Source organism: Pseudochaenichthys georgianus, chromosome 20 (assembly GCF_902827115.2).
Source record: "Pseudochaenichthys georgianus chromosome 20, fPseGeo1.2, whole genome shotgun sequence".
Taxonomy (NCBI): Eukaryota; Metazoa; Chordata; class Actinopteri; order Perciformes; family Channichthyidae; genus Pseudochaenichthys; species Pseudochaenichthys georgianus.
The window spans coordinates 22,818,800-22,843,406 of record NC_047522.1 but is presented as its reverse complement, the minus strand read 5'-3'; the positions used below and the strand labels follow the sequence as shown (position 1 = coordinate 22,843,406).

Genomic DNA, 24,607 nt, shown 5'->3' with positions numbered 1-24,607 from the left:
CTTAAGACCTTCCTTTTTGATAAAGCTTATAGTTAGGGCTGATTAGATTCAGCCCCTAGTTTTGCTGATATAGGCTTAGTTTGTCGGGGGACATCTTGCTTCTTCCTTCTCTCTGTCTATACCTGTGTCCTCTTGTTCCCATTAACCCAGCTTCCCCACATCTCTTTCTTTTTGGTGTCTATATACGCCGGGATCCGGAGTCATGGATGATCCTGCGGTCCTGTGTCCTGGATCGCGAGCCCTGGATCGCGAGTCGTGGCTGTGGTCCTGGATCATAGGTCCTGGATGGATATCCTCGTGGATTCATCTTCCTATTATACACACATGTATTCCCAAACAATTGGACTACCTATGTTGCAAATGTATTATCTTTTCAATTTACACACGGCATCTATTGCACGTCTGTCCGTCTTGGGAGAGGGATCCCTCCTCTGTTGCTCTCCCTGAGGTTTCTCCCATTTTTCCCTTTAAACTGTGGGGTTTCTCTGGAAGTGTTTCCTTGTACGATGTGAGGGTCTGAGGACAGAGGGTCTAAGGACAGAGGGTCTAAGGACAGAGGGTCTAAGGACAGAGGGTGTCATATTGCCATACTGATACTCTGTACACACTGTGAAGACCACTGAGACAAATGTAACATTTGTGATATTGGGCTATATAAATAAACATTGATTGATTGATTGATTGATTGATTGATTGATTGATTGATTGATTGATTGATTGATTGATTGATTGATTGATGTAGAAGAGACATGGAGAAGAGGGGACACATGTTGATGTAGAGGAGACATGGAGAAGAGGGGACACTTGTTGATGTAGAGGAGACATGGAGAAGAGGGGACACTTGTTGATGTAGAGGAGACATGGAGAAGAGGGGACACTTGTTGATGTAGAAGAAACATGGAAAAGTGGATTTTGCATAATAGGTGACCTTTAAAGGAATCATCTTCTCACCTGATCTCAGCGTGGTCCTGGAGTTCCACATTAAGAGTTTCAGGCAGAAATAAGCAGAGACCTCCAGCTGTGATGGGGACGATGCCGTATATCAGCATGGGGATCGTCCAATGATAGACTTCCAGGAGTCTGATCAGAGGAGCGAGGATCCCCGCCACACGAGCACACATGGAGTTCAGACCTACTCCATTCTGCCTATAGTACAGATAACAAAATGATCTTATAGGAAAAGCAAACATGTCTTTTGAATTGTACCTGAGGGATATGTACCTTACCTTAGAGTGGTAGGGTACAGTTCTGCAGTGTAAACATAGACGATAGAGAAACTTGTAGTGGCAGCAAACTTCCCCACTACTGCGACGGCTGTTGCCACTACGGGAAGATCTGATGGACAATGTAGAAATCAGACAGTTGTGACACATTGTGCATGCAAATTAAATCATGTGTTCCATCTTTACTGTGTACATAAGGAGATTTTGCCAAAAGGTGATACTCTAAATCCGACCTACATTCATACTGAGGTAATAAATCAAGCGTGAAGTAGGGACATTTTCTCATTGACTTCTATAGAGTCCGACTAGAGTCGCCCCCTGCTGGCTATTAGAGAGAATGCAAGATAAAGGCACTTTTCAGACCTGCTTGTTAATGAAGTAGTAATTAGGTTAGAGGATGGATAATGAGTGTAGCAAAGAGATATGTTTGATAAAAATGGGATACAACCTGGTTCTCAATAATCTGGTATATTATACACCAATGCGGCTTTCAACAGACTCCTATAAACTATTCAGAAACTTACCTTTTGGTATAGTGAGTATCCCTAGACAAGCAGCGCCGGCAAACAACAGGACGATTGCTTCACATCTCTTCCTCCCAAAGTGCTGGATGAGGCCCAAACTGCCCCAACGTGCCGGAAACTCCACTAAACCGAAGATGAACTGTGTGAGGTAGATGTTCAGGCCGAAGTTCCCGACATTCAGGCTCAGTCCGAAGTACACCAGACTTGTTGCAAACCTAAAAAGAAAGAGTTATCTTCAGGGAGGAATGGCTGGAGATGTGGCAGCAGGTTATGGATGATCGAATACTCACCACAGGTAGCTCATTATCAATGCACGCTTTCTCAGATAGGAAATCCTGAAGAGGTCCAACATGCTTCCTCTTTTGGACGGACCCTCAACACCTAGCTAAAAGAATCAGTTTTAGTTTGTGTTCTTTTTATTGCAGAGCTTTATTGTATTCACCAGAGAAGCATCTCACCTTGTCCAGCAGATCTTCTGGGACCTTCCTTCCGTTCACCTTTGCTGCCTTCCTGATCTCCCTGATAGCCTCCTCCTTCCTGCCCTGGGTGATGAGCCATCGAGCGGACTCTGGAAGAATCCTAATTGACATAAATTTCCACCATCACATACTATAGAGCAGGGGTGTCCAAACTACGGCCCGGGGGCCAAAAGCGGTCCTCGGACCAAAAGCGGCCCGCGGACAATTTTGAATCAGCCCTCAGCAAATTAAAAAAGTATAATGTAATACAGCCCACAAATGAAACTTGAGCTTTTCTTGTATTGTACTTGTTAAATATATCTGTAAACATATATTATACAGTAGTATTCATGTGTTAATAATAATAATATTAAGCCCATTTTACAATAAATTCAGTCAATTACATTTGAAAATAATGTTCTAACAAATCTAAGTCGATAAGAAAAAAGTCCAATAACTTATTTACATAACAACCTTGAAATACAACCTTCCTATTTCTCCTTATTATAATCAATCTGAGGCTTCTGTTCCAACACTCACAAGCATCATTTACCTACATTTGATTGATTTTGTTAACTTATAACTGAACTTATGAGGCAATATACCTCTTGTGAAGAGAAATAGAAATAAAATGGATTGAGAGTGGCCCAGCCCTTCGAATATTTTTCTCTATGTGGCCAAAAGTTTGGAAACCCCTGATATAGAGCGTTCACTTAAGATGCTAATCTCGATTTAAGCCCTAAGTGTCTGAGAGGCGTCTGACCAGTAAAAGATTCCCAGCACAAGGACCAGAGGACTGAAGAGCACCAGCTGCAGGATCCTCCAATCACGGATCAGATAGGCAATGCCCGTCAACACCATCAGTCCAAGGGGGTAGGACGAGTGGCAGATGACGGTGCAGAGAGCAAACTTTGAGGAGTCACTCCACTCTCCACCTTCAAAGCAGAAAGTAGACAGTTATCAGCCGTTAGAGACCCAGACAGAAGCTTCAGTGGGGAACAGTAGACCTACCTATGACAAATAAATTAGCAATAATGCCTGAAACGGCGATGCCAGCTAGGAACTTCAGAACAATATAAACATAGATGTTGGGTGAGAAACTAATGCCGACACCAAACAACATGAGGAGAAAGATGGAAAGCAGGACTACGAAGCGGCGACCAAACCTACGGAGAGAAGAGAAGCACTGTTGAAGATGCAGTTAATCTGTCACTCGTATAAGTTTAGCACCATTTAAATCAGTTCAGGTTCATTAATATCTAGTTCTTGTAGTAAAGATGGGAGTTCTGGAGCACCTGTCAGACATCGGCCCAAACACCAGCGCTCCAACCAGGAGACCGGCCATGTAGATGGACTGAGACGCTGCAATCAAACCACTCCTGTCACAGATCATGTTGAACTGATGACAGAAAGGATGGAGAAAGAAGTATAAGACCAAAGAAAACAAACAAAATTAAGTTTTTCTCAGTCGTTATTTGAGAAGATCAAGAACTGAAAATCCCAAAGGTTTTCAGGTTTTCAAATCAACAAACTGTTGCTGCTAAGTTTGTGCATCAGATGATAAAAATCCATCCTACACTGTAATTCAAATGAGTTAGCATTGAGCACTTTGTTTTAAAGGTTGAATTCGGTTGTCTCGGTGGGTGATGATCTACCAATGATGGCTCAGTCAAATGAATGGAGAGAAAATAACTCTGGATTTGGCTTTTAGGACATTTTACAACGACCCAATTCCTAAATAAGGGGTTAAAAGTTGTCATACTTGGTAGCTTATTCGAATATGTATTGAGAAATATACATATAAAGTGGGGCAAAAAAGTATTTAGTCAGCCACCAATTGTGCAAGTTCTCCCACTTAAAAAGATGAGAAGCCTGTAATTGTCATCCTAGGCACACTTCAACTATGAGAGACAGAATGGGGGGAAAGAATCCAGGAAATCACATGGTAGGATTTTTAATGAATTAATTGGTAAATTCCTCGGTAAAATAAGTATTTGGTCACCTACAAACAAACAAGATTTCTGGCTCTCACAGACCTGTAACTTCTTCTTTAAGAGCCTCCTCTGTCCTCCACGTGTTAACTGTATTAATGGCACCCGTTTGAACTCGTTATCAGTATAAAAGACACCTGTCCACAACCTCAAACAGTCACACTCCAAACTCCACTATGGCCAAGACCAAAGAGCTGTCAAAGGACACCAGAAACAAAATGGTAGACCTGCACCAGGCTGGGAAGACTGAATATGCAATAGGTAAGCAGCTTGGTGTGAAGAAATCAACTGTGGGAGCAATTATTAGAAAATGGAAGACATACAAGACCACTGATAATCTCCCTCGATCTGGGGCTCCACGCAAGATCTCACCCCGTGGGGTCAAAGTGATCACAAGAACGGTGAGCAAAAATCCCAGAACCACACGGGGGGACCGAGTCCATGACCTGCAGAGAGCTGGGACCAAAGCAACAAAGGCTACCATCAGTACCACACTACGCCGCCAGGGAATCAAATCCTGCAGTGCCAGACGTGTCCCCCTGCTTAAGCCAGTACATGTCCAGGCCCGTCTGAAGTTGGCTTGAGAGCATTTAGATGATCCAGAAGAGGATTGGGAGAATGTCAGATGGTCAGATGAAACCAAAATAGAATCTTTTGGTAAAAACTCAACTAGACGTATTTGGAGGAGAAAGAATGCTGAGTTGCATCCAAAGAACACCTACTGTGAAACATGGGGGTGGAAACATCATGCTTTGGGGCTGTTTTTCTGCAAAGGGACCAGGACGACTGATCCGTGTAAAAGAAAGAATGAATGGGGCCATGTATCGTGAGATTTTGAGTGACAACCTCCTTCCATCAGCAAGGGCATTGAAGATGAAACGTGGCTGGGTCTTTCAGCATGACAATGATCCCAAACACACTGCCCGGGCAACGAAGGAGTGGCTTCGTAAGAAGCATTTCAATGTCCTGGAGTGGCCTAGCCAGTCTCCAGATCTCAACCCCATAGAAAATCTTTGGAGGGAGTTGAAAGTCCGTGCTGCCCAGCGACAGCCCCAAAACATCACTGCTCTAGAGGAGATCTGCATGGAGGAACGGGCCAAAACACCAGCAACAGTGAAAACCTTGTGAAGACTTACAGAAAACGTTTGACCTCTGTCATTACCAACAAAGGGTAACAAAGTATTGAGATGAACTTTTGTTATTGACCAAATACTTATTTTCCACCATAATTTGCAAATAAATTCTTTAAAAATCAGACAATATGAATTTCTGGCTTTTTTTCCTCATTCTGTCTCTCATAGTTGAAGTGTACCTAGGATGAAAATGACAGGCCTCTCATCTTTTTAAGTTGGAGAACTTGCACAATTGGTGGCTGACTAAATACTTTTTTGCCCCACTGTATATGATATACAGACGTCTCCCTCCAATGCAAGTCAATGTGAAAAAGTATTTTTTCATTGGCCGGCACTCTTTCTGGGGGATTGACTCCAACTAGGTTACAATGCATGATGGATTGGTGGCTCAAATGAGACATAAATGCAACAGCCTCCACAACTATCAACAGTAGAAAAGTAACCCAGCAAGAAGTAAGAATGACTTAATTTCGATTATTACATTTCTAACTGATGTATAAAATGATCTCTTACCTCTGTCACAATGCTTGATGCCCCTTCAGGGGCCTCAAAATCCGACCCATTAATGCATCCTGTAGTCTTGTTGATGCCGTACGCTATAATGGTTTCCAAATCCAAATCCACAGGTGTGAACATCTCACAGCTTTCAAAGCCTCCATCCTTGTTCAGTGGGAGGGTGAGATTTCTTTGTTGTTCCTCCGTCAGGTTGGGTCCTCGCTCCAGGATCCAGTCGGTGTTGCAGTGATGTGGGAAGTTCAGTCCTACAAACACCTGACCAATCACATCAAAAGCTGTGAACAGGCTGGGGATGCATAACACCGCCACCAGACGTTTCTGAAACAAACCAAACTCCCCGATCTCCTTCAGAATCTCCCCAAAGCTGCTCATTTTGGTATCCAGATGTGCATGTGTCAAAGCAGCTTTACGGTCCGTCCATGCACCAACACTGAACTTGACTGTAGTCCTGCGAGTTAAGGTTTAAACTGTAGTAGTAGTAGTAGTAGAAGAACCTTTATTTGCCGTTCAAACTGACAGCCACAGTGTTTTAACAATCTCTTAACTTGCTAACAAACAGACTTACTAAGGTATTCAAAAGATGACAGGACAGATTCTCTCAGGCTGAAGTCCAGCTGTAATGCATCTCATTATATTGGACTTCCTTTGGTGTAGTTCCTGCATGTAGAGAACCGCAAAGTCAAAGTCTGCATGAAAAGTCTTATCAGCAACTGTCTTTGATCTACAAATCAGCAGCTGCTCTCTCCGATTGGTCACAGTATGAGCAGCCTGACATCTTACAGATATGGTGTCTCCAAGGTGCAAATGGCAACCCTACCCAATCTAGAAAAAGGGGCCAGGTCACACAACTTATGATAAGGCAATGACGAGTTTTTGCACCTTTGAAGTTGGTGTGTCCATGAAAGCAAAATGTGACTAAGCGCAATTAAAACAGATGTCCAGATTAAAGCATGTGATAGTGAGAGAGACGTTAAGCAACTTGGAGTTGACACCCCTGAAATTGAAAATCTGCCTGTTCAAAAAAAGCATCGTAAAGTCTACTGTATCTCCGATTGGTGACACTATTCTAACAACAAAGCAGATAGTAGAAACTGGCATGGAGAGTGAAAGACATTAACCAGACAGAGGGCTTATTATGAAGATAAGCTGTTGATATTTGGACTAAATATCAATATATATTTCACACGTTTGCATACTAAAGGGCCCTTTAATGTTTAAAAAGCAGGAAATACACTCTGGTGAAAGTGTAGTAAAGAGATTATTGCAGTCATAAAGATAGACAGGGCAGAGGTCAAACGTGAAAAATATATACCTTAGAGAGGCCCTATTCTGCTAATGCTCAGGTGTATATCAGTATGCAGTGTCTCTACTTTAAAGAGTCCTCTCCTGCTGATGTTCAGGTGTATATCAGTATGTAGTGTCTCTACTTTAAAGAGTCCTCTCCTGCTGATGTTCAGGTGTATATCAGTATGTAGTGTCTCTACTTTAAAGAGTCCTCTCCTGCTGATGTTCAGGTGTATATCAGTATGTAGGGTCTCTACTTTAAAGAGTCCTCACTTGCTGATGTTCAGGTGTATATCAGTATGTAGTGTCTACTTTAAAGAGTCCTCTCCTGCTGATGTTCAGGTGTATATCAGTATGTAGTGTCTCTACTTTAAAGAGTCCTCTCCTGCTGATGTTCAGGTGTATATCAGTATGTAGTGTCTCTACTTTAAAGAGTCCTCTCCTGCTGATGTTCAGGTGTATATCAGTATGTAGGGTCTCTACTTTAAAGAGTCCTCACTTGCTGATGTTCAGGTGTATATCAGTATGTAGTGTCTACTTTAAAGAGTCCTCTCCTGCTGATGTTCAGGTGTATATCAGTATGTAGTGTCTCTACTTTAAAGAGTCCTCTCCTGCTGATGTTCAGGTGTATATCAGTATGTAGTGTCTCTACATGTCTCTATGCATTAATGTTCAAAAAGCTCTTTATTGTTCTCATACTGCCTGTGCTGCAGCACCTCTTTTCACCCTCCGTCTGAAACCAGAGCCCAGGCTGCTCTGATTGGTTAGCTGGCCGGCTCTGTTGTGATAAAACACCAGGAAAGTGAAAAACCACCAAAAGCTTAGTCAGAATAGCAACTTACCTCATGTTGTTTCTGGAGTCAGATCAGTGTTGTTGCTTCTCTCTGTATTATTCAATTTATTTTTTACATTTATAGGAAAAGCTTAGTACAAATGTCATGTGATAATAAAATCAGAATATGCCAGGATCAGCTGATGCTCATTCTTTATTGATTAAAAATAATCCAGGGGAAACATGCTTTGAACTCCCAAACGATCAACAGAAGAGCAAATGAGAAAGAATGAAAAAAACTAAAAACAGGACAGGCGGAAATCAGAAATATTTTACAGCCATGAGTTATTGCCCTTCTTCTGTTCAGTTGCTACAGCTCGGTTAGATACATGTGAGCGGGACAGACGAGAACAAAGCCAATGGATCTTCAACTCCATCAGAAGCAGGCCCACACACACACCACACACACAAACACACACACACACACACACACACACACACACACACACACACACACACACACACACACACACACACACAACACACAACACACACCACACCTTTGAGTAACCTAGGGTTGCTACATTTGAGGTGAAAACTTTACCTCAGGTATCTTCACGTGTAACAGGAACTACAGTTCAAAGATACTGACAATCTGAATCAAAACCACAACGTTATGTCCAAAAAATAATACACTTGATCGTATTTATATAATGCTATGTAAAAGGTAACATTTTCAGGGTCCAAGATTTCCTCGTGACATTTTTTAGCAAGCAAAAAAATCAATTTAATTCAATATGGCATCTGGAGGGCATTACACTTCCACATCAACGAATAAAGCCTTGCTTACATGTCAGACTGAGATATCACAGAAGTGCCATCAACTGCCAGATGCACATCGATCATTAACCCATTTCAGTAATGCACAAAAACATCCAGAGTGAAGGTTGTGAGGACGTAACTATACGGATACAGATCCCAACTCATAGCAATCAAAACGTTACGTTACTCATGTAACCTCAGTCCTCAGAGTACGATGAACGAAACCTCATTTAAAATGATAAACAAGAAGGTTTGTTTTTAACATCTTTGCTGGTTCTCAGTCAAATCATTTGGGGAATTCGAGATGACCAGTGCATCAACACAGCTGTGGCTCGACTGTCAAATATATTCTAACTTCCCGAAAAGGCAGAAAGTGATTTAGAAAGGAAAAAAGGAGCCTGTGACAAAATGAACTCAAAGCCAGATCTGCAGTGCAGTCTTCTTCGTACAAGCAGCGCTACAACCCACACTCGTGTCAGAGGACAGAAAGAAAGGCAGAGTGAAACACGCAGTATAAAAACAAACAAAGCCCAATGTCGTTATGTACTCGAGGTTAATCAAGTTTCATTCACATTAACTAAAATGCACCTTTTCAACGAAGTTCGAGAAACCATTTCCAGACACACTCAAACGCTGGTGGTTCCAGCCGTCGTAGAACTTTTCACGTATTTCAATATATCAGCGAATATACAAAAAGACATCCAACCTGTGGTAAAGGAGTGGAGGCAAATTTGGAAGAAGACAGAAGAAGTCAATGTCATCTACTTTTCCCTATTCATATAGGTTTTGCAATTTGGTATATTTGAAGTTTCTATTCATTTAAAGAACTGGACAATCTAATTAAGTTGTCTCGAGAAGACTTATAGCTCTTAATGTTCGTTGTATTAATGCTGGATAGCGACAAAAACGGGCAAAATTCACTATATTTTGTACTTATTGTTGACCAAATTGTGCTACATTTTTCCCTGGGTGACGTCTTCCTGTCAATGTGTCTAAATACTCAAGTAGAGCACCAAATGTGTGTACATCCGCAGCTGAAAATAGTCCCTAAATTGTGTTTGAGTAGCTTTTTGATGACGACTACAAAACCCAGATATGTCAGGAAATCAATTTAAAAAAGAAATTATGAACATTCCAGACCACAAAACTAGCCTTATCCTTTAAATATAACTTTTGGAAGTGCTGAAAATAATATTTAACATCACATTTGTTGAGTTGTCCTTGTAATTAGTTGGCTTAATCAAAATGGCGTAAAAAGTTAGACAGCTGAAACCACATTTTGCGACAACATATTGCTCCACGTGGTAACTGGGGACCCCCCCCCTTAAAACGTGCATTCAGTAGTTCTGATGAATATAAGGCATTGTTACACTTATCAGGGCGACTTATCAGATTGTGCAAATGCATCACATTTTAGAGAAATATAAACGGATGAGGTGTAGATACTTGCATCCTTCTACATGTAAACTTTTGTCAGTGATTCGTCAGCCGACCACGTTATCGAGGCAGCGTTGAATGTTTCCTACGGGCGACCAAACGCTTCTGTTTTCTTTGGCAGTAGTGGTTTCTTTATACAGCCATAGGGAAAAAAAATGCATTTATAACTATTTTATTTTTTATTTTCACATTTTTTAGGCAAGTCACGGTCCCAGGTAGTTCGACAGTTTAGCTGATGCTGAGCTGAGCGAAGCCCATCAGTTTGACATCGTCCGGGAGTTCAGATCCCTCGGTTCCAGACGCCTGCGGAGAGAAAACGGGAGAAATCGACTGAAGAGAAGGAGGAAGTCGCTAGATGCTAAAAATGTGTTTGTTTGTGGAGTGTAACAACACCAAATGCACATGCTAATGCTAACGGCTAATGATGAAGATAAAATAAAAACTGCACTTCTTAAGATATTCAGTTTGATTTAATCCTACTTTGAGTTAACACAAATTCCACATACAGTATGGGGGAAAACGGGGACATTACTTATCTATTAAATTGTAATATGTTAAGAGATACAAGATTATTTTAGAGTGTATTTCATTCGGAAACGTCTGCCATATTTCTCTAAACATTAATTTTCCACTTTAAGTTGATCCATTACTTCCCTTCAATAATGTGGCTGTGCTTCTGCGGGTTTTCACAGTTCTACAATTCCTTTAATCGATATGTTTGCTATGTTTGAACAACACTTTGAGATGAAGGGGCAGCACTCACCAGTTTGAAAGTGACATTTTTATTGGCTTGAGGTTCGTCAACTATTTTCTGCAAATTGGCAGCAACTGGAAAGAAGACAAACAGAAATATGAGACAATGTGAGGTTGGGAAAATGTTGCTGTGGTATTTAATAAAAAAATCACTGACCTATTACTAAGTCCCTCCCGTCCACCAGGCCGGCGGACACCAGCTCCTGGGAAACACCGTCTGCCGTGTCTGAGAGAGGATGAGAAACAGGATATAATATGTGGTTTAAACACTTCCTCTGGTTCTGATTGTTAAAATAGCTTTCTTCTCTTAAGGTTTTAGGTTGAATACAATTCTTTAGACACCAACAGCTGTGTGTCAGCGTTTTGTTCTCAGGGCTGATAAATATTGATTTGAAGGCCTTTGTACACTTTTATTTTCCGTTCAGCTCACTGATTATTATCCAAAATGAGGCGTCCGCCACCAAGACATGAGACGCTAAAGACATTCTTTAACTACTCTGTGACACAGGTTGGGATTTCATATCGTGAAGACAGAAGCTCCACTCACCTCTGCCTGGCATGAACTCAAAGCGAATGTCATTTAGCTCCTTCTTTGAATTCCTGAGGGGATGAAAGAGATGACAGATTAGAGGAGCTAAGCAGATCATCTATCGGTTGATCAAACCTGTTGGACATATTTACAGAAAAGGATTAGGGGGCTCATCAAAAGTACTTTAGTTCTGAGAAGAAAAAAAATCTGAATTCTTATTAAAGTCAGAATTCCCAGAAAAAAAGTCAGAATTCCTTAAAAGAAAAATCTGAATTCCCAGGGGGGGAAAAGTCACAATTCCCAAACAAGGTTGGCCCCTATCCTCTTATGTATCCTCTTATTGTATGCACCAATAGGAACACTCACCTTAACCTTAATACCAAACTAATGGGAGAGTTGAGGCCTCCTGAGGCGGCTGGCACCTGTCAACACACACAGACTTTAGAGCAGGATGAAACATAATAAACCCTCCCACAGGAGTGTCGGGGGGGGGGGGGGGGCTCACCTGTGAGAGAGAAGCAGTGTTGGGAGACGTAGCCTGGGTGGGGGGCTGCAGTGGAGCAGCCTGAGGTAGATCTGCCTGACCTGGGGTCAGCGGGGGGGGCAGACTGCTTAAAGGCTCTGGAGTCTGGAAGGACTGCTGGAGAAATGCATTAAAGAGAAGATGGATATCAATAAGACGTTTTTTTACCTTAGAAAAGAAGAAACCCATCTGTCAATCACAAACTGGGACTATTAGTGATTGGCAGATGGAGAAAGTGGACTGATTTCGTAAAACCTCATAGGCCAGATTTGACTGAAGTCCTGATCACTCCCTAATGTTCGTACTTTTTAATGTTTTTATTTTAAGGCATTTCGGACAGACAAACGTAAGATGTACAGTTACTATGTCTTAAAAAAACACTACCGTATTTTCCGGACTATAAAGCGCACCTGCATATGAGCCGCAGCAGCTAAATTGTCCGTCTGTCTTGCTCTCGTTCTGTCTCTCGGTTCCCCTTTTACTTTGGCGCGCTACCCGTCTCACTCTTTTCCGGCCTCCAGCTTTTCCTGCTGGAGCCCGCCGCTTAAAGGTGGCGGGCGCGGACCGGTCCTAGAGCCCATAGTGTTAAAGGTGGTTAATTTTACCTGTAAAATCCATAGATTTAGGAGGTTCCCTAGTGGCCGTTAGCTGTACAAAAAAAATGGGGGAAAAAGTCGCGGCTTATAGTCCGAAAAGTACGGTAATTGTTTTACAAAATATATTCCAAAAAAGATGTTTAGGATCAACAATGATTTAATTTATAGGAAAACCTGCCTTTCTTTCAGCAAGATGCACCTTCTACAGAATGTGAGTTACACTTAAATCGCTGCTTCACTTAAGATAAGAGAGAAGAAGATAGTACTGTATTGATCCCAATTTGGGACATGTTTGTGTTGCAGCAGCATAAAAAGACATGGCATTGTACAATACAAATTAAAAAAGACTAGAAATAAACGAGAAAGTAGAAAATATACAGCAAGTTATAACATATACATAAGAATATATATACTTAACCTGTACTACTGACATGATATGCATGACACATGAAAGACAGAAACCACGCTGCTGCTGCTGCTGCTGCTGCTGCTGTAAAGAAATAACTTCTAAAAACTCACCTCCGAGTTCTGCGAGCCCTCCTTCACTCTGGGCGACTGTTGGAGACAGAGAGAAGAATACAACACTCAGAGAGGATATCGGTGTGACGCTGGAGAGAAAAGCAATAACACACGCACACACACACACACGATGCAAAGAACACACAGGAAGCAGAGAGGTGGACGGATTAAAACGCATCTACTGTCCTCATTTATCGGTCATCCTTTAAGGCGAATGCACCGATGTCTAAACTGTGGGAAGATTCGCTTCACGACTTGGTGCCAATATGTTGTGTTAATGACAGAAGTTTGATATAGCTATGTATTGTCTAACAGGGCAGCAACCCCTTATATACAAAAGTTGTAAAGAACATGTATTTCATGACTTTCTTGACTTTTCAATAACTTCTACAACTCTTATTTTTCTGTGATTAGAGCACATACTACTTTGCCACAAAACAAAAATCATGAAGTTTGGTTCTTTTATGAATTTATAATGGGTCTTCTGAAAATGTGATAAAAATCTGCTCGGTCAAAAATATACATACAGCAATGATAACAGTTGGTAACATCAGTGGCGGCGCTAGGGGGGGGCTACTTGGGCTCAAGCCCCGAATGTTTCACTGAGAAACGTCTCGTGAGTAATGTGCAGTACCGGAGTCCAACAGAGAGGCAGCAGCTGCGGGACAGTAGTCTGCGTACTACCCCTGCTGCGAGGCTCCGGCGAGTCCACAGTTTGAGCCCCCCCCGCTCAACAACTTCAAAATGGTGGCAAAGCCCCGGATCTCCTACAATCCTAAATCCGCCACTGGGTAACATGTCCCTTCTTTACAAGTGTATGTAAACTTTTGACCACAACTGTATCTGTATCTCCATATTTACATCAATAATAAGCCAAAAAAACACTGATTCCTATCTAATTATATCATGATGCTAATTCTAATCTGAGCTGTAAACGAGTGAAATATATATTCTATAGCAATTCTGTTTTTAGTTTGAGTTTGAAAAGCAGAGAAACAGCATAAGTGAACAAAAAATGAAGATACAGAGGGTCAAAAGGCGCTTTCACACCGGAGTACTTTTCCCGTTTAGTTCCGATAGCTCCTGGGATTTTGCGTTCACACCAAAAAGAGAACTTAGTTCATGGGAACCTTTTCACCCATCTTTAGTGCCTGCTATTGAGGTGGTGCTTTCCTGGGGAGAAAAAAGTTCCAATTTCTGATTGGTTGGGCGGATTGCAAACCACGCCCCGTAAAACTCGGAAAAGTTTTGTGAAGCCACCATTTTATTTGCTGGCATTACCATTGTTAGCATTAGCATTAGCCCAGCGCACCAATGGAGAGAGAATAACTTAATATATAATATAATAATTTATAATAATATATTTTATTTCTATAGCGCTTTTCTTGAACCCAAAGACGCTTATGGCTTACTAACTTATGGCAACAAAAAAAAAACATGGGAGCGGCGGAGATGAGGAGGTGTCGGCGTTCTGGCGATTTACTCGGAAAGCTTCTACTGAAGCCTTCCGAATAAATCGCCAGAAACTCCGGGGACTTCCGGCCGGGGACTCCGGGCGGCAGTATACGCCGTGAAGTGGTTTGCGGACTGCCAGTAAACCCGAAGAAGAAGAAGAAGAAGAAGAAGAAGAAGAAGAAGAAGAAGAAGAAGAAGAAGAAGAAGAAGAAGAAGAAGAAGAAGAAGAAGAAGAAGAAGAAGAAGAAGAAGAAGAAGAAGAAGAAGAAGAAGAAGAAGAAGAAGAAGAAGAAGAAGAAGAAGAAGAAGAAGAAGAAGAAGAAGAAGAAGAAGAAGAAGAAGAAGAAGAAGAAGAAGAAGAAGTAGTAGTAGTAGTGACGTTAGCGGCTTCATTTGCCTAATCTTCCCTCAGGGACTTATTCCGGTGTGAACGCGATCGGCTCTTTAGTTCCATGGGGGAACTAAGAGCTAGGAACTAAGAGCTAGGAACTAAGAGCTAGGAACTAAGAGCTAGGAACTAAGAGCTAGGAACTAAGTGCGGCAAAGTACTTGGTGTGAAAGCGGCTAAAGTGTTCATTTTCAACTAAAATAAAGATTTGAAACCAACTAGAAACGTAGCCTTGCAGACCTAAATAAAGACAACCTGAGAGGCGGTGAATCGGCGCTCCGATTTAAAAAGTGACTGCATGTTCAGGATGTTATTGTATGAATATATTACTAATAAAGCCGGTGTAGGAGAAGGAAGTTCAGTCGCCAACAAGTAGCATCAGAAGCAAAACCAAAAGAGCCCATTTTTTCCAGAAAAGCATCAAAGCAGAAGAGATTTGGTCAAATTTGAATCCCTTAGTAATTAGTGCTGTAATTAAAAACGGGGTTGATAAGTCATTAGCCGTGAGATCGGGTCAGTATTAATTACAAGTGATTTAGAAAGAGGGATGGAAATACAGATGGCTTCCAGGAAAGGTACTCTCACGTCTTTAAAAAAGAGGTATCTAACAAATGTATGAATGTAGTTATGTGGACTTATAATCATAATCTTGCACTATTTTATCCTACTCGGTTTCGTCTTGCAATATTACTATCACTACTATGTGTTTTAAGTCCTATATATAATATGTTGCATTGTTGGAGGAGCCCTGGAACTAATACTTCCATATCTACACTGTCCTCTGCATAGGACAATAAAGCCTTTGAATCTCTAACAACAACCTCCTTATCAAGTGTTGCCCGCCCGCTAAAGCTAACGTGCTTGAGAGTGCTTCCTTGTTAGGGGAATGCCATCTGTATCGTGGTGCGAGTGAACAACCCTGTGTGTGGGCAGCTCCAGAGGGAGGGTGAAGCGCACTTGTCGCCTGGTGGCACTAACAGGCTTCACCTGCTTCTCCTTGGCCGTCAGACAGAACACAAACACACACACACAAACACACACACACACACACACACACACACACACACACACTCAGTAGAGAGACAAAGGACACACATGCTACTGCACAGACATGGGAATGACACTTTAAACATCGTATAGAGGTTGAAAATACAGGGCGAAGCTTCGGGACACAACAGACAGAAACGGGAACTGACGCAACCATTGTTCTGAATCTCTTCGACTATATATATATATTATTAATAATAATTAGACTTGTATATAGACTCTCCTCGCACTACTTCTATTCTATTTGAATTTACTTGCATTATTTTGTTACTGTTGGAGGAGCCTGTGACCTCAGATTTTCATTGACATATCTACACTGTAGCTCATGTGCTAATGACAATAAAAGCCTTGAATCTTGAATGAACTTCCTGTCGGGGGCTTAGTAACTTCCTGTCTGAGGGCTGCTGTGTCTCTCACCCTTAAGGCAGCGATGGCTGCTTGGCCCTCTTCACTCTCTTCGTCCAGCTCGTCGTCGCTCCACTCCCACTCTCCATCCTCCGTTTTATGAAGCCGACCGCTTGAACCTGGAACTCTGCGTACCTGAGGACACAACATGTCTCTGATTGGCTGAAACACCAAACAGATCATTGCAGCATTACCCATAATCCCCTCTGTTTCAGCCCTGTTTCCAAAGTGCTGATTCTCTGTCTGTTACTTTAGATGAAAACAAGGAGCCCCTCCCCACGCCCCTCTGAGAGACATTTGGTTACAAAGAACTCAATGGAGCTCTAGAGGAGATTCAGGTGATAGGGGGGGGGGGGGGGGGGGGGGGTTACCATGGTTGCTAATTGGCTAATGGTTACACAAGACAAAACATCGTTATGACATCATAAAGTGGCCAAAATCTGATCAGATCATTTTCAGACAGGTTTTTATAGAAATGGATCAAAAAGAGAGAGAATCTTTGTTCCTGAAACTTTCAGAGTCTCTTTCCACAGAGGGGACACATGTTGATGTAGAAGAGACATGAAGAAGAGGGGACACATGTTGATGTAGAAGAGACATGAAGAAGAGGGGACACATGTTGATGTAGAAGAGACATGAAGAAGAGGGGCCACATGTTGATGTAGAGGAGACATGAAGAAGAGGGGACACATGTTGATGTAGAAGAGACATGAAGAAGAGGGGACACATGTTGATGTAGAAGAGACATGAAGAAGAGGGGACACATGTTGATGTAGAAGAGACATGAAGAAGAGGGGACACATGTTGATGTAGAGGAGACATGAAGAAGAGGGGACACATGTTGATGTAGAAGAGACATGGAGAAGAGGGGACACATGTTGATGTAGAAGAGACATGGAGAAGAGGGGACACATGTTGATGTAGAAGAGACATGAAGAAGAGGGGACACATGTTGATGTAGAGGAGACATGAAGAAGAGGGGACACATGTTGATGTAGAAGAGACATGGAGAAGAGGGGACACATGTTGATGTAGAAGAGACATGGAGAAGAGGGGACACATGTTGATGTAGAAGAGACATGAAGAAGAGGGGACACATGTTGATGTAGAAGAGACATGAAGAAGAGGGGACACATGTTGATGTAGAAGAGACATGAAGAAGAGGGGACACATGTTGATGTAGAAGAGACATGAAGAAGAGGGGACACATGTTGATGTAGAGGAGACATGAAGAAGAGGGGACACATGTTGATGTAGAAGAGACATGGAGAAGAGGGGACACATGTTGATGTAGAAGAGACATGGAGAAGAGGGGACACATGTTGATGTAGAAGAGACATGGAGAAGAGGGGACACATGTTGATGTAGAAGAGACATGAAGAAGAGGGGACACATGTTGATGTAGAAGAGACATGAAGAAGAGGGGACACATGTTGATGTAGAAGAGACATGGAGAAGAGGGGACACATGTTGATGTAGAAGAGACATGGAGAAGAGGGGACACATGTTGATGTAGAAGAGACATGAAGAAGAGGGGACACATGTTGATGTAGAAGAGACATGAAGAAGAGGGGACACATGTTGATGTAGAAGAGACATGAAGAAGAGGGGACACATGTTGATGTAGAGGAGACATGAAGAAGAGAGTAGATTCAAACCGCTCACGTCTTACCCTTTTCGACCTCTCTGTTATTGTGGGCGCTCTCTGCAGCAACCGGTCGTGTAGATATTCATGGGTCTGTCGGGAGGAAAGGAAATCAGTCATTTAACGGTGACCTACAATGTGCTTCACCAACACTCTTAGCCACACTGGCTTCATGTCAAGTTGTGAATGTAATCCAATAATTACTTTTGAAGCCTTGCAGAATAGGGCTCCACCTCATGTAGGTCAGGTCATCAAAACAAGCCCCCTTTATGCCCAGCGCTCAAGGTGCGAGACACACCGAGGGTCAGGTCCTTTTAGTTTCAAATCTCATCTGAAAACCTAATTACTTCTGGTAAAGTCTTTTGTATATCAAATCCACTTTCGCTTGTGTTACCAACAGTGACATACAGTATACGCAGATTCTGTACAGTATTTTAATTTACATTTTGTTTTAGCTTTATCTATCATGCATGCTTATAGTCTACTTAAAGGTGGGGTAGGTCATTTTGGAGAAACCAGCTCGAGTGCGCTAGAATTTGAAAATACACAGCCGGAAAGAATCTGCCACTTCCTCACAGAGCCCCTCCTCCAACACACACGAACGCGCACATGACCAATGAGGGCACGGGAGAAGTTCGTGCCCAGATGGTGGGCTGACAGGCAGGTAGGCCGTCCAGTTACTTTAGCCGGGCTGGCTCAGATGATTGGTCGTGCTTTTTACTGCGCCACGGCTTCCACTGATGAGATATTTTAATCGATTTGTTGTCAAAGCACTTCAGATATTCATTGCTATCGGGATGTTACGAGCATTCCATGGAATATAACTCGAGTGTATCTCGAACCGGTTTCTCAAACTTACCCACCCCACCTTTTTAACTCCTGCACGTGACAATAAAACGTTGAATCTGAGCAAATCAATAATCACCGATTGCTCGACAGCCATTTTAATCCCATCTGCAGGGTTTCTCATTAATTTAAATGTGTACCTTATCTAAAATAACCTTTTTATTATACGTCCATGAAAAGAAGCACAACGCCTGCCCTCTGCTGGCCACACAGTGTACTGCAGGTCCAGAGAAAGGCAAACCAATCAGATCGTGTTTGTGCAGTGAGACGTGCTGAGTCGGCACTCTAGTTGTCCCAGTTTTTAGGGTGGTGTGCAGCCAGAGCTGGAGTTTCACTGCTTATCTCCAAAAGCAAACACCTCAGGGAGAGTAGTTGGTTAATGTTCATCTTGTGATGCATTATGATTCATAAACAACCTACAAATAGCAGCTTCCTTTTAAACTCTTCAGATGCTATTTTATCAGCAGGATTAAAACGCCGACTCGCTGGTCCGCAGCGGGCTAAAGAAGAACCTACCTTTGCTTTCTGAAAGAATTTATGCTTCAACAGCTCTATGGAAGTCGGCCTGGAAAACAGCAGAAAGAGAACAAACGAGTTATTGAAGTGACTGTTCTTTTGTGTATATTGATTGTTGTGCTTTATTTAGGTCTAAATGTGTCTTTGGATTGTACATCTTTCTTTATATATCTTTGTTATTGTATTCGGGATTGTGGGAAACGGTATTTCGATCTCTCCGTCTGTACACACACACACTGAAAGATTGACAATAAAGTAGACTTTGAGAGGTAAAGACGATCCACACCTTTTCTCCGGGTCCTTCTGTAGACACATGGAGATCATCTTCCTGAAGGACTTGCCGTATTTCTTCACCATCTCTTTGTCCGTGACGCCGGTCTCCAGAGCGGGGGGGTCGTTCTGCAGCGTCAGCATCAAGACCTGGAGACACGGCATTACTCAAATGTCACCGACCTTTGGCATCTCGTGAGCAGGAAGTCAAAGATGGCATGTGTTCCGTGTCGCTAACTCATTAAGTAGGAAAGCTCCACAGTGTCCTCACCTTCATCGGAGGGTATTTGTGATAAGGTGCGGCCCCCGTGGCAAGCTCGATGGCTGTGATCCCAAAACTCCAGATATCTGCTTTGAAGTCGTAACCCCTCACCTGTGGAAAAAGAAACATAATCTTTATCTCATATTGAAATGAGGGACAAAAAAAGTAGACAACGTCGGATTTAAAGTACAAAATACTGTCCTTTATAATAGGCTTACAAACGAGAGATGATAAACTTTAGGCCTTCAATTTTGACAATAGTGTCAGTTGAAGAAAAACAGCAGCTTTTTGACCAATTTAAATAGATTTTATTTGATACAAGTTGTGAGTTTTCTGTTGTCAATAATTGTAACTTGGCACCAACCTGCTCCATGACCTCGGGAGCCATCCAGCACGGCGTTCCCACAAACGTCTTGCGCACTTTATTCCTCGTCATGTCACCACCTGTTGCTAGAAAGGCACTGACGCCAAAATCTGAAGAAGGGAAACAGAGTATTCATGAGAAAGGACCTGAAGCAGGAAGTCAGTAAGGGTTCGCTTTCCTCCGGCTTCCTAGGCACACATACACCATGGGCACTTGGCAGTTTAATAGGGGCTGCAAACAAACAAAAACAGACATGTTAAATCTAGGTTGGTGTTGGCGGGTAAATACCTGCAATTTGCACTGAACCGTCGTCTCCGAGGAGAATGTTTCCAGCCTTAACATCTCTGTGAAAGACAAGAATTCAAACATTAAAAAAAGGACACAAGTTATTTGAAATATTACCTGAGTTTACGCTACCTTAGTATATTGCCTTTACTTTTTAGAGATGTTTAAATCCCTTCTGAAGACCCACCGCTTCTCCTCCTTAGCGTATTGAAATAGGATTCATCTTTCCGCTACTCTTACTTTAGATGTATTAGCTACTCAAGACAGTCTGTACTTCATTTGTTGGGGTCTGTCTGCCTCCACACCAGCAAGACACTGTTGTCATAGTGACAGACTCTCAGTGATGAAAGTGGAAAGGGTCAAGTGGAAGACGAGGGAATAAAAAGGCGAGGATGGCAGCGGTGTCGCAGACGATATCCAGGCTTTTCAGGAAGAGCTTTTAAAAGAGAATAATGGGAGGAGGGATTCGACACACAACCCCCGGAGCACTAAAACAGAATCACCTCTTAAAACTGGACTGACAAGAAGAGGTGCAGTTCCTCCTGCTGCCAGGTGGGGGCGGTAGAGTCATGTCAGATTGCCCTGAAAGACACATGCTGTGGGATATTTCCAGATAACAAATGGCTCTCAATGAAAGTAAAAATAGATGTGTCGTTGGAGTATGCTTTGGAGATGACTCAGCTTCCCAGAAACAAAGCCCCACTTTATCTGGTGTATAATTTAATCCTTATAGACTTATAGCAGATACACCGGGGGGTTAAATGCTGCAGAGGCAATTGTGGTTTGGAGATATTCTTGTTCCCAGACAGTAATACTGCTGAAGCATGCTGACAACTTTGAAATGCATGCTGTAACAATCCAAGGATCCCAATATTTTAATGACTTAATGAGGTTTGGAAGCAAAAAGGGAGACAAGGTGGCGTCTGTAGTTTAACACACAGGGATCTGAGCCTTTTCAGACATGCACGACAAACCGATATAACACACTACAGGAAATGGAGACAAGCACAACAGGGCTTCTTTAAGAGTTCGCAAAGTTAGGGTTCAGGTGTTCGATCGTGAATGTGTGAGATTATTTGCGAGCAGTGTCACAGCAGATCTCACAGTGACAGGGAGTGGCACACCGTGAGCCTCGCGGGAGGAATGCAGCATACGGGACATATTAGGACCTTCGGCTGAAAGAAGCAAAGCATGCGGATTCCCAGTGGAGGGCAAATATCTGCAGGGATGATACCACTATTCAGACTTAAGTGTTTTCAGGGAGAAAGAGTGTCTGTGTTCTACATGTCTCCAAACTTTGATAAGGTCTAGCCGAGTTGAATGATGTATCGAGGGATGATTCAGCGGAAGGGGATGAAGAACAGACGTGGCGGCTTTTGCTCGTGGCTTGGAAAGACTTTTTACTGTCCTGACATCGCAGCGAGGTGCTTTCAGGTCACAGTGGCCGTTCCTCACTGTCGAGGAGGCTTGCTTGGTAGCACATGTATGCTGGGCGTTTAAACAGTGATTCGGCGCCACTCGATGACGTAGTATGCTTGAAATAGTGGCTCTGGAGCAGCTTTACTCGACATCGAGAAACGGCCCTTGTGTTCCAGTTTCTGCCTCTCACGGCTTGGTGCTTAGAAAGAAGAAGCACGCGCTCGTCCTCCACCTTGAGCGTCAGTGTGGGTGATTTACGCCTGGTCATTTGAAAAGTTGCTTTTTAAGGGTTGCACAGAGGAGGACCACCTGAGGCTGAAAGGTCCTCTCTCAGTGGGTCCAGTCACGGCTTCCTGTGAGTCAGGGGTTAGCAAAGAATTTAATTAATTAAAGATCTATCTAAATGATGAGCTGCATTTCAATGGGTTCAGCTCAGGCCACGCCAACGATAATTTATCATATTTCTTCTAACATTTGGCGCGAACGATAGCTGAGGATGCTTCTGGAAACATGTCAGAAAGTTGACTGGTTGAAGAACCATGTGAATTAGGACCATTACTCACCACTTAGATACATCTCTATACTAATGAGCTTTAAATTCACCAATGACATCGTTTACACTGAGAAACAGTATCTTGTGGCTTTAATGTGGATTTGACACTGAACCCACGGCGTGTCATCGTTCACAAAGAGAGGTCGAGGTGATCATTCAAAAAGCACGAAGGCTTTGGTTTACTGCAGCAGATTGTGATGCTCCGAGGGAAAGGCTGCAGACAGTCATTAACATTCAATGGAGAGGAGGAGGAGGAGGAGGAGGAGGAGGAGGAGGAGGAGGAGGAGGAGGAGGAGGAGGAGGAGTAGGTAGGAGGAGGCACAATGCAAGATCACAGAAATTCTGTAGTTGAGAGGAAACTGCAGTTTAACTCCCATAGAGACGTAATTCAGCAGAGGTGGGAGAAGTACAAGATCTGAGTACTTCTACTTTACTCAAGAACAAGATCTGAGTACTTCTACTTTTACTCAAGAACAAGACCTGAGTACTTCCACTTTTACTTAAGATCTGAGTACTTCTCCCACCTCTGCTGAATTACTTCTTTATAGATTAAGTAAAAGTAGAAGTACTCAGATCTTGTACTTGAGTAAAAGTAGAAGTACTCAGATCTTGTTCTTGAGTAAAAGTAGAAGTACTCAGATCTTGTTCTTGAGTAAAAAGTAGAAGTACTCAGATCTTGTTCTTGAGTAAAAGTACTCAGATCTTGTACTTGAGTAAAAGTAGAAGTACTTAGATCTTGTACTTGAGTACAAGTAGAAGTACTCAGATCTTGTACTTGAGTAAAAGTAGAAGTACTCAGATCTTGTACTTGAGTAAAAGTAGAAGTACTCAGATCTTGTTCTTGAGTAAAAGTAGAAGTAGTCAGATCTTGTTCTTGAGTAAAAGTAGAAGTAGTCAGATCTTGTACTTGAGTAAAAGTAGTCAGATCTTGTTCTTGTAGTAAAAGTAGAAGTACTCAGATCTTGTACAGTACTTGAGTGAAAGTAGAAGTACTCAGATCTTGTACTTAGTAAAAGTAGAAGTACCAGAGTGTAGGAATACTCTGTTACAGTAAAAGTCCTGCATTCAAAATGTTCCTCAAGTGAAAGTAGAAAAGTATTCTCATCAAAATATAGTGAAAGACAGTGAAAGTAGTCATTGTTTGATTGGTCCATTTCAGAATAATATCTATGATATGTTTTATAATGATTGATCATGAAAGTGTTCTCAAGCTGGTGAAGGTGCAGCTAGTCTGAAGTACTTTGTAGACTGCAGGGTAGCTGGTGGAGGTGCAGCTAGTCTGAGTACTTTGTAGACTGCAGGGTAGCTGGTGAATTTACTCCAGGTGGAACTAAAGTCTGATTTAACACTTGGTTATATTTCACATCATTCATCCACATCTGTGAAGTAACTAAAGGTATTAATACATGTAGTGGAGGAGAAGTACACCATGTACCTCTGAACTGTAGAGGAGTAGAAGTAAGAAATACTCAAATAAAACCCCCCTCAAGACTTGTACTTAAGTTACAGTACTTGATAAATCTACTTTAATGTACAATTTCATCGTTTAATCTAAATTATTGTTATATATGTCTACTCCATGATATTTGTAGTTTGTTTTGATGTATTTACTGGTATTCTGTGTGATATCACTTTCCTGTGAAATGTCATATGTGAAGCACTTTGGACTGCACCGGCCTACACATATTTACGATCTGCTGAAATGGTAGCCAGGTGGGAACAGATCGGTATGAAAAGTGTCAGGAAGATTGATGCTCCTCATCTGGCAGCTCCGGCACCTCGTTGTGACATCACATCCTGGTGAAAAGAGGCTTACGAGACACCCAAAAGGGTCTCCTAAAATACCTCCCGTTCCTCAAAAACAACTTCCCTTAGCTTCTCTGCTTTGATTGCTTTCTCCTTTCTGCTGAGTTTCATCTCATCAGATCAATTGTGATATTTGTTTCGTCAGTTCTCACCAAAGGATCTCCCAGAGGCGACATAACCGCAGCCATTAGCTGATTATTACTGAAGCTCCCATCCAGTAATCTGCCTCCCATAGCTCCAGAAGACGGGAGGTTAAGAGGTGAGAA

At 42.3% G+C, this 24,607-nt stretch overlaps 2 protein-coding genes across 2 annotated transcripts in view; both read right to left on the bottom strand.

Annotated features, from left to right (window-relative positions):
* Positions 1–947: 947 nt before the first annotated feature.
* On the bottom strand, positions 948–6,217 carry LOC117466042 (solute carrier family 22 member 13-like). Its single transcript, XM_034109167.1, has 9 exons — positions 5,843–6,217; positions 3,501–3,604; positions 3,217–3,371; positions 2,969–3,140; positions 2,206–2,326; positions 2,038–2,132; positions 1,748–1,962; positions 1,227–1,335; positions 948–1,146 (listed from the first exon to the last, which is right to left on the bottom strand). The coding sequence occupies exons 1-9, from the start codon at positions 6,215–6,217 to the stop codon at positions 948–950; spliced, it is 1,545 nt and encodes a 514-aa protein (XP_033965058.1).
* Positions 6,218–9,318: 3,101 nt separating this feature from the next.
* The window catches only part of LOC117465662 (serine/threonine-protein kinase OSR1-like), a 74,585-nt gene continuing 59,296 nt past the window's right edge, over positions 9,319–24,607 (bottom strand). The window contains exons 11-18 of the mRNA XM_034108618.2: positions 16,388–16,510; positions 13,081–13,116; positions 11,948–12,079; positions 11,809–11,864; positions 11,461–11,513; positions 11,071–11,139; positions 10,924–10,988; positions 9,319–10,463 (exon numbers count right to left, since the gene is read on the bottom strand). Of these exons, the coding sequence (XP_033964509.1) occupies positions 10,389–10,463; positions 10,924–10,988; positions 11,071–11,139; positions 11,461–11,513; positions 11,809–11,864; positions 11,948–12,079; positions 13,081–13,116; positions 16,388–16,510 (609 nt within the window). The 3' untranslated portion in view covers positions 9,319–10,388. The remainder of the gene's footprint in view (positions 10,464–10,923; positions 10,989–11,070; positions 11,140–11,460; positions 11,514–11,808; positions 11,865–11,947; positions 12,080–13,080; positions 13,117–16,387; positions 16,511–24,607) is intronic.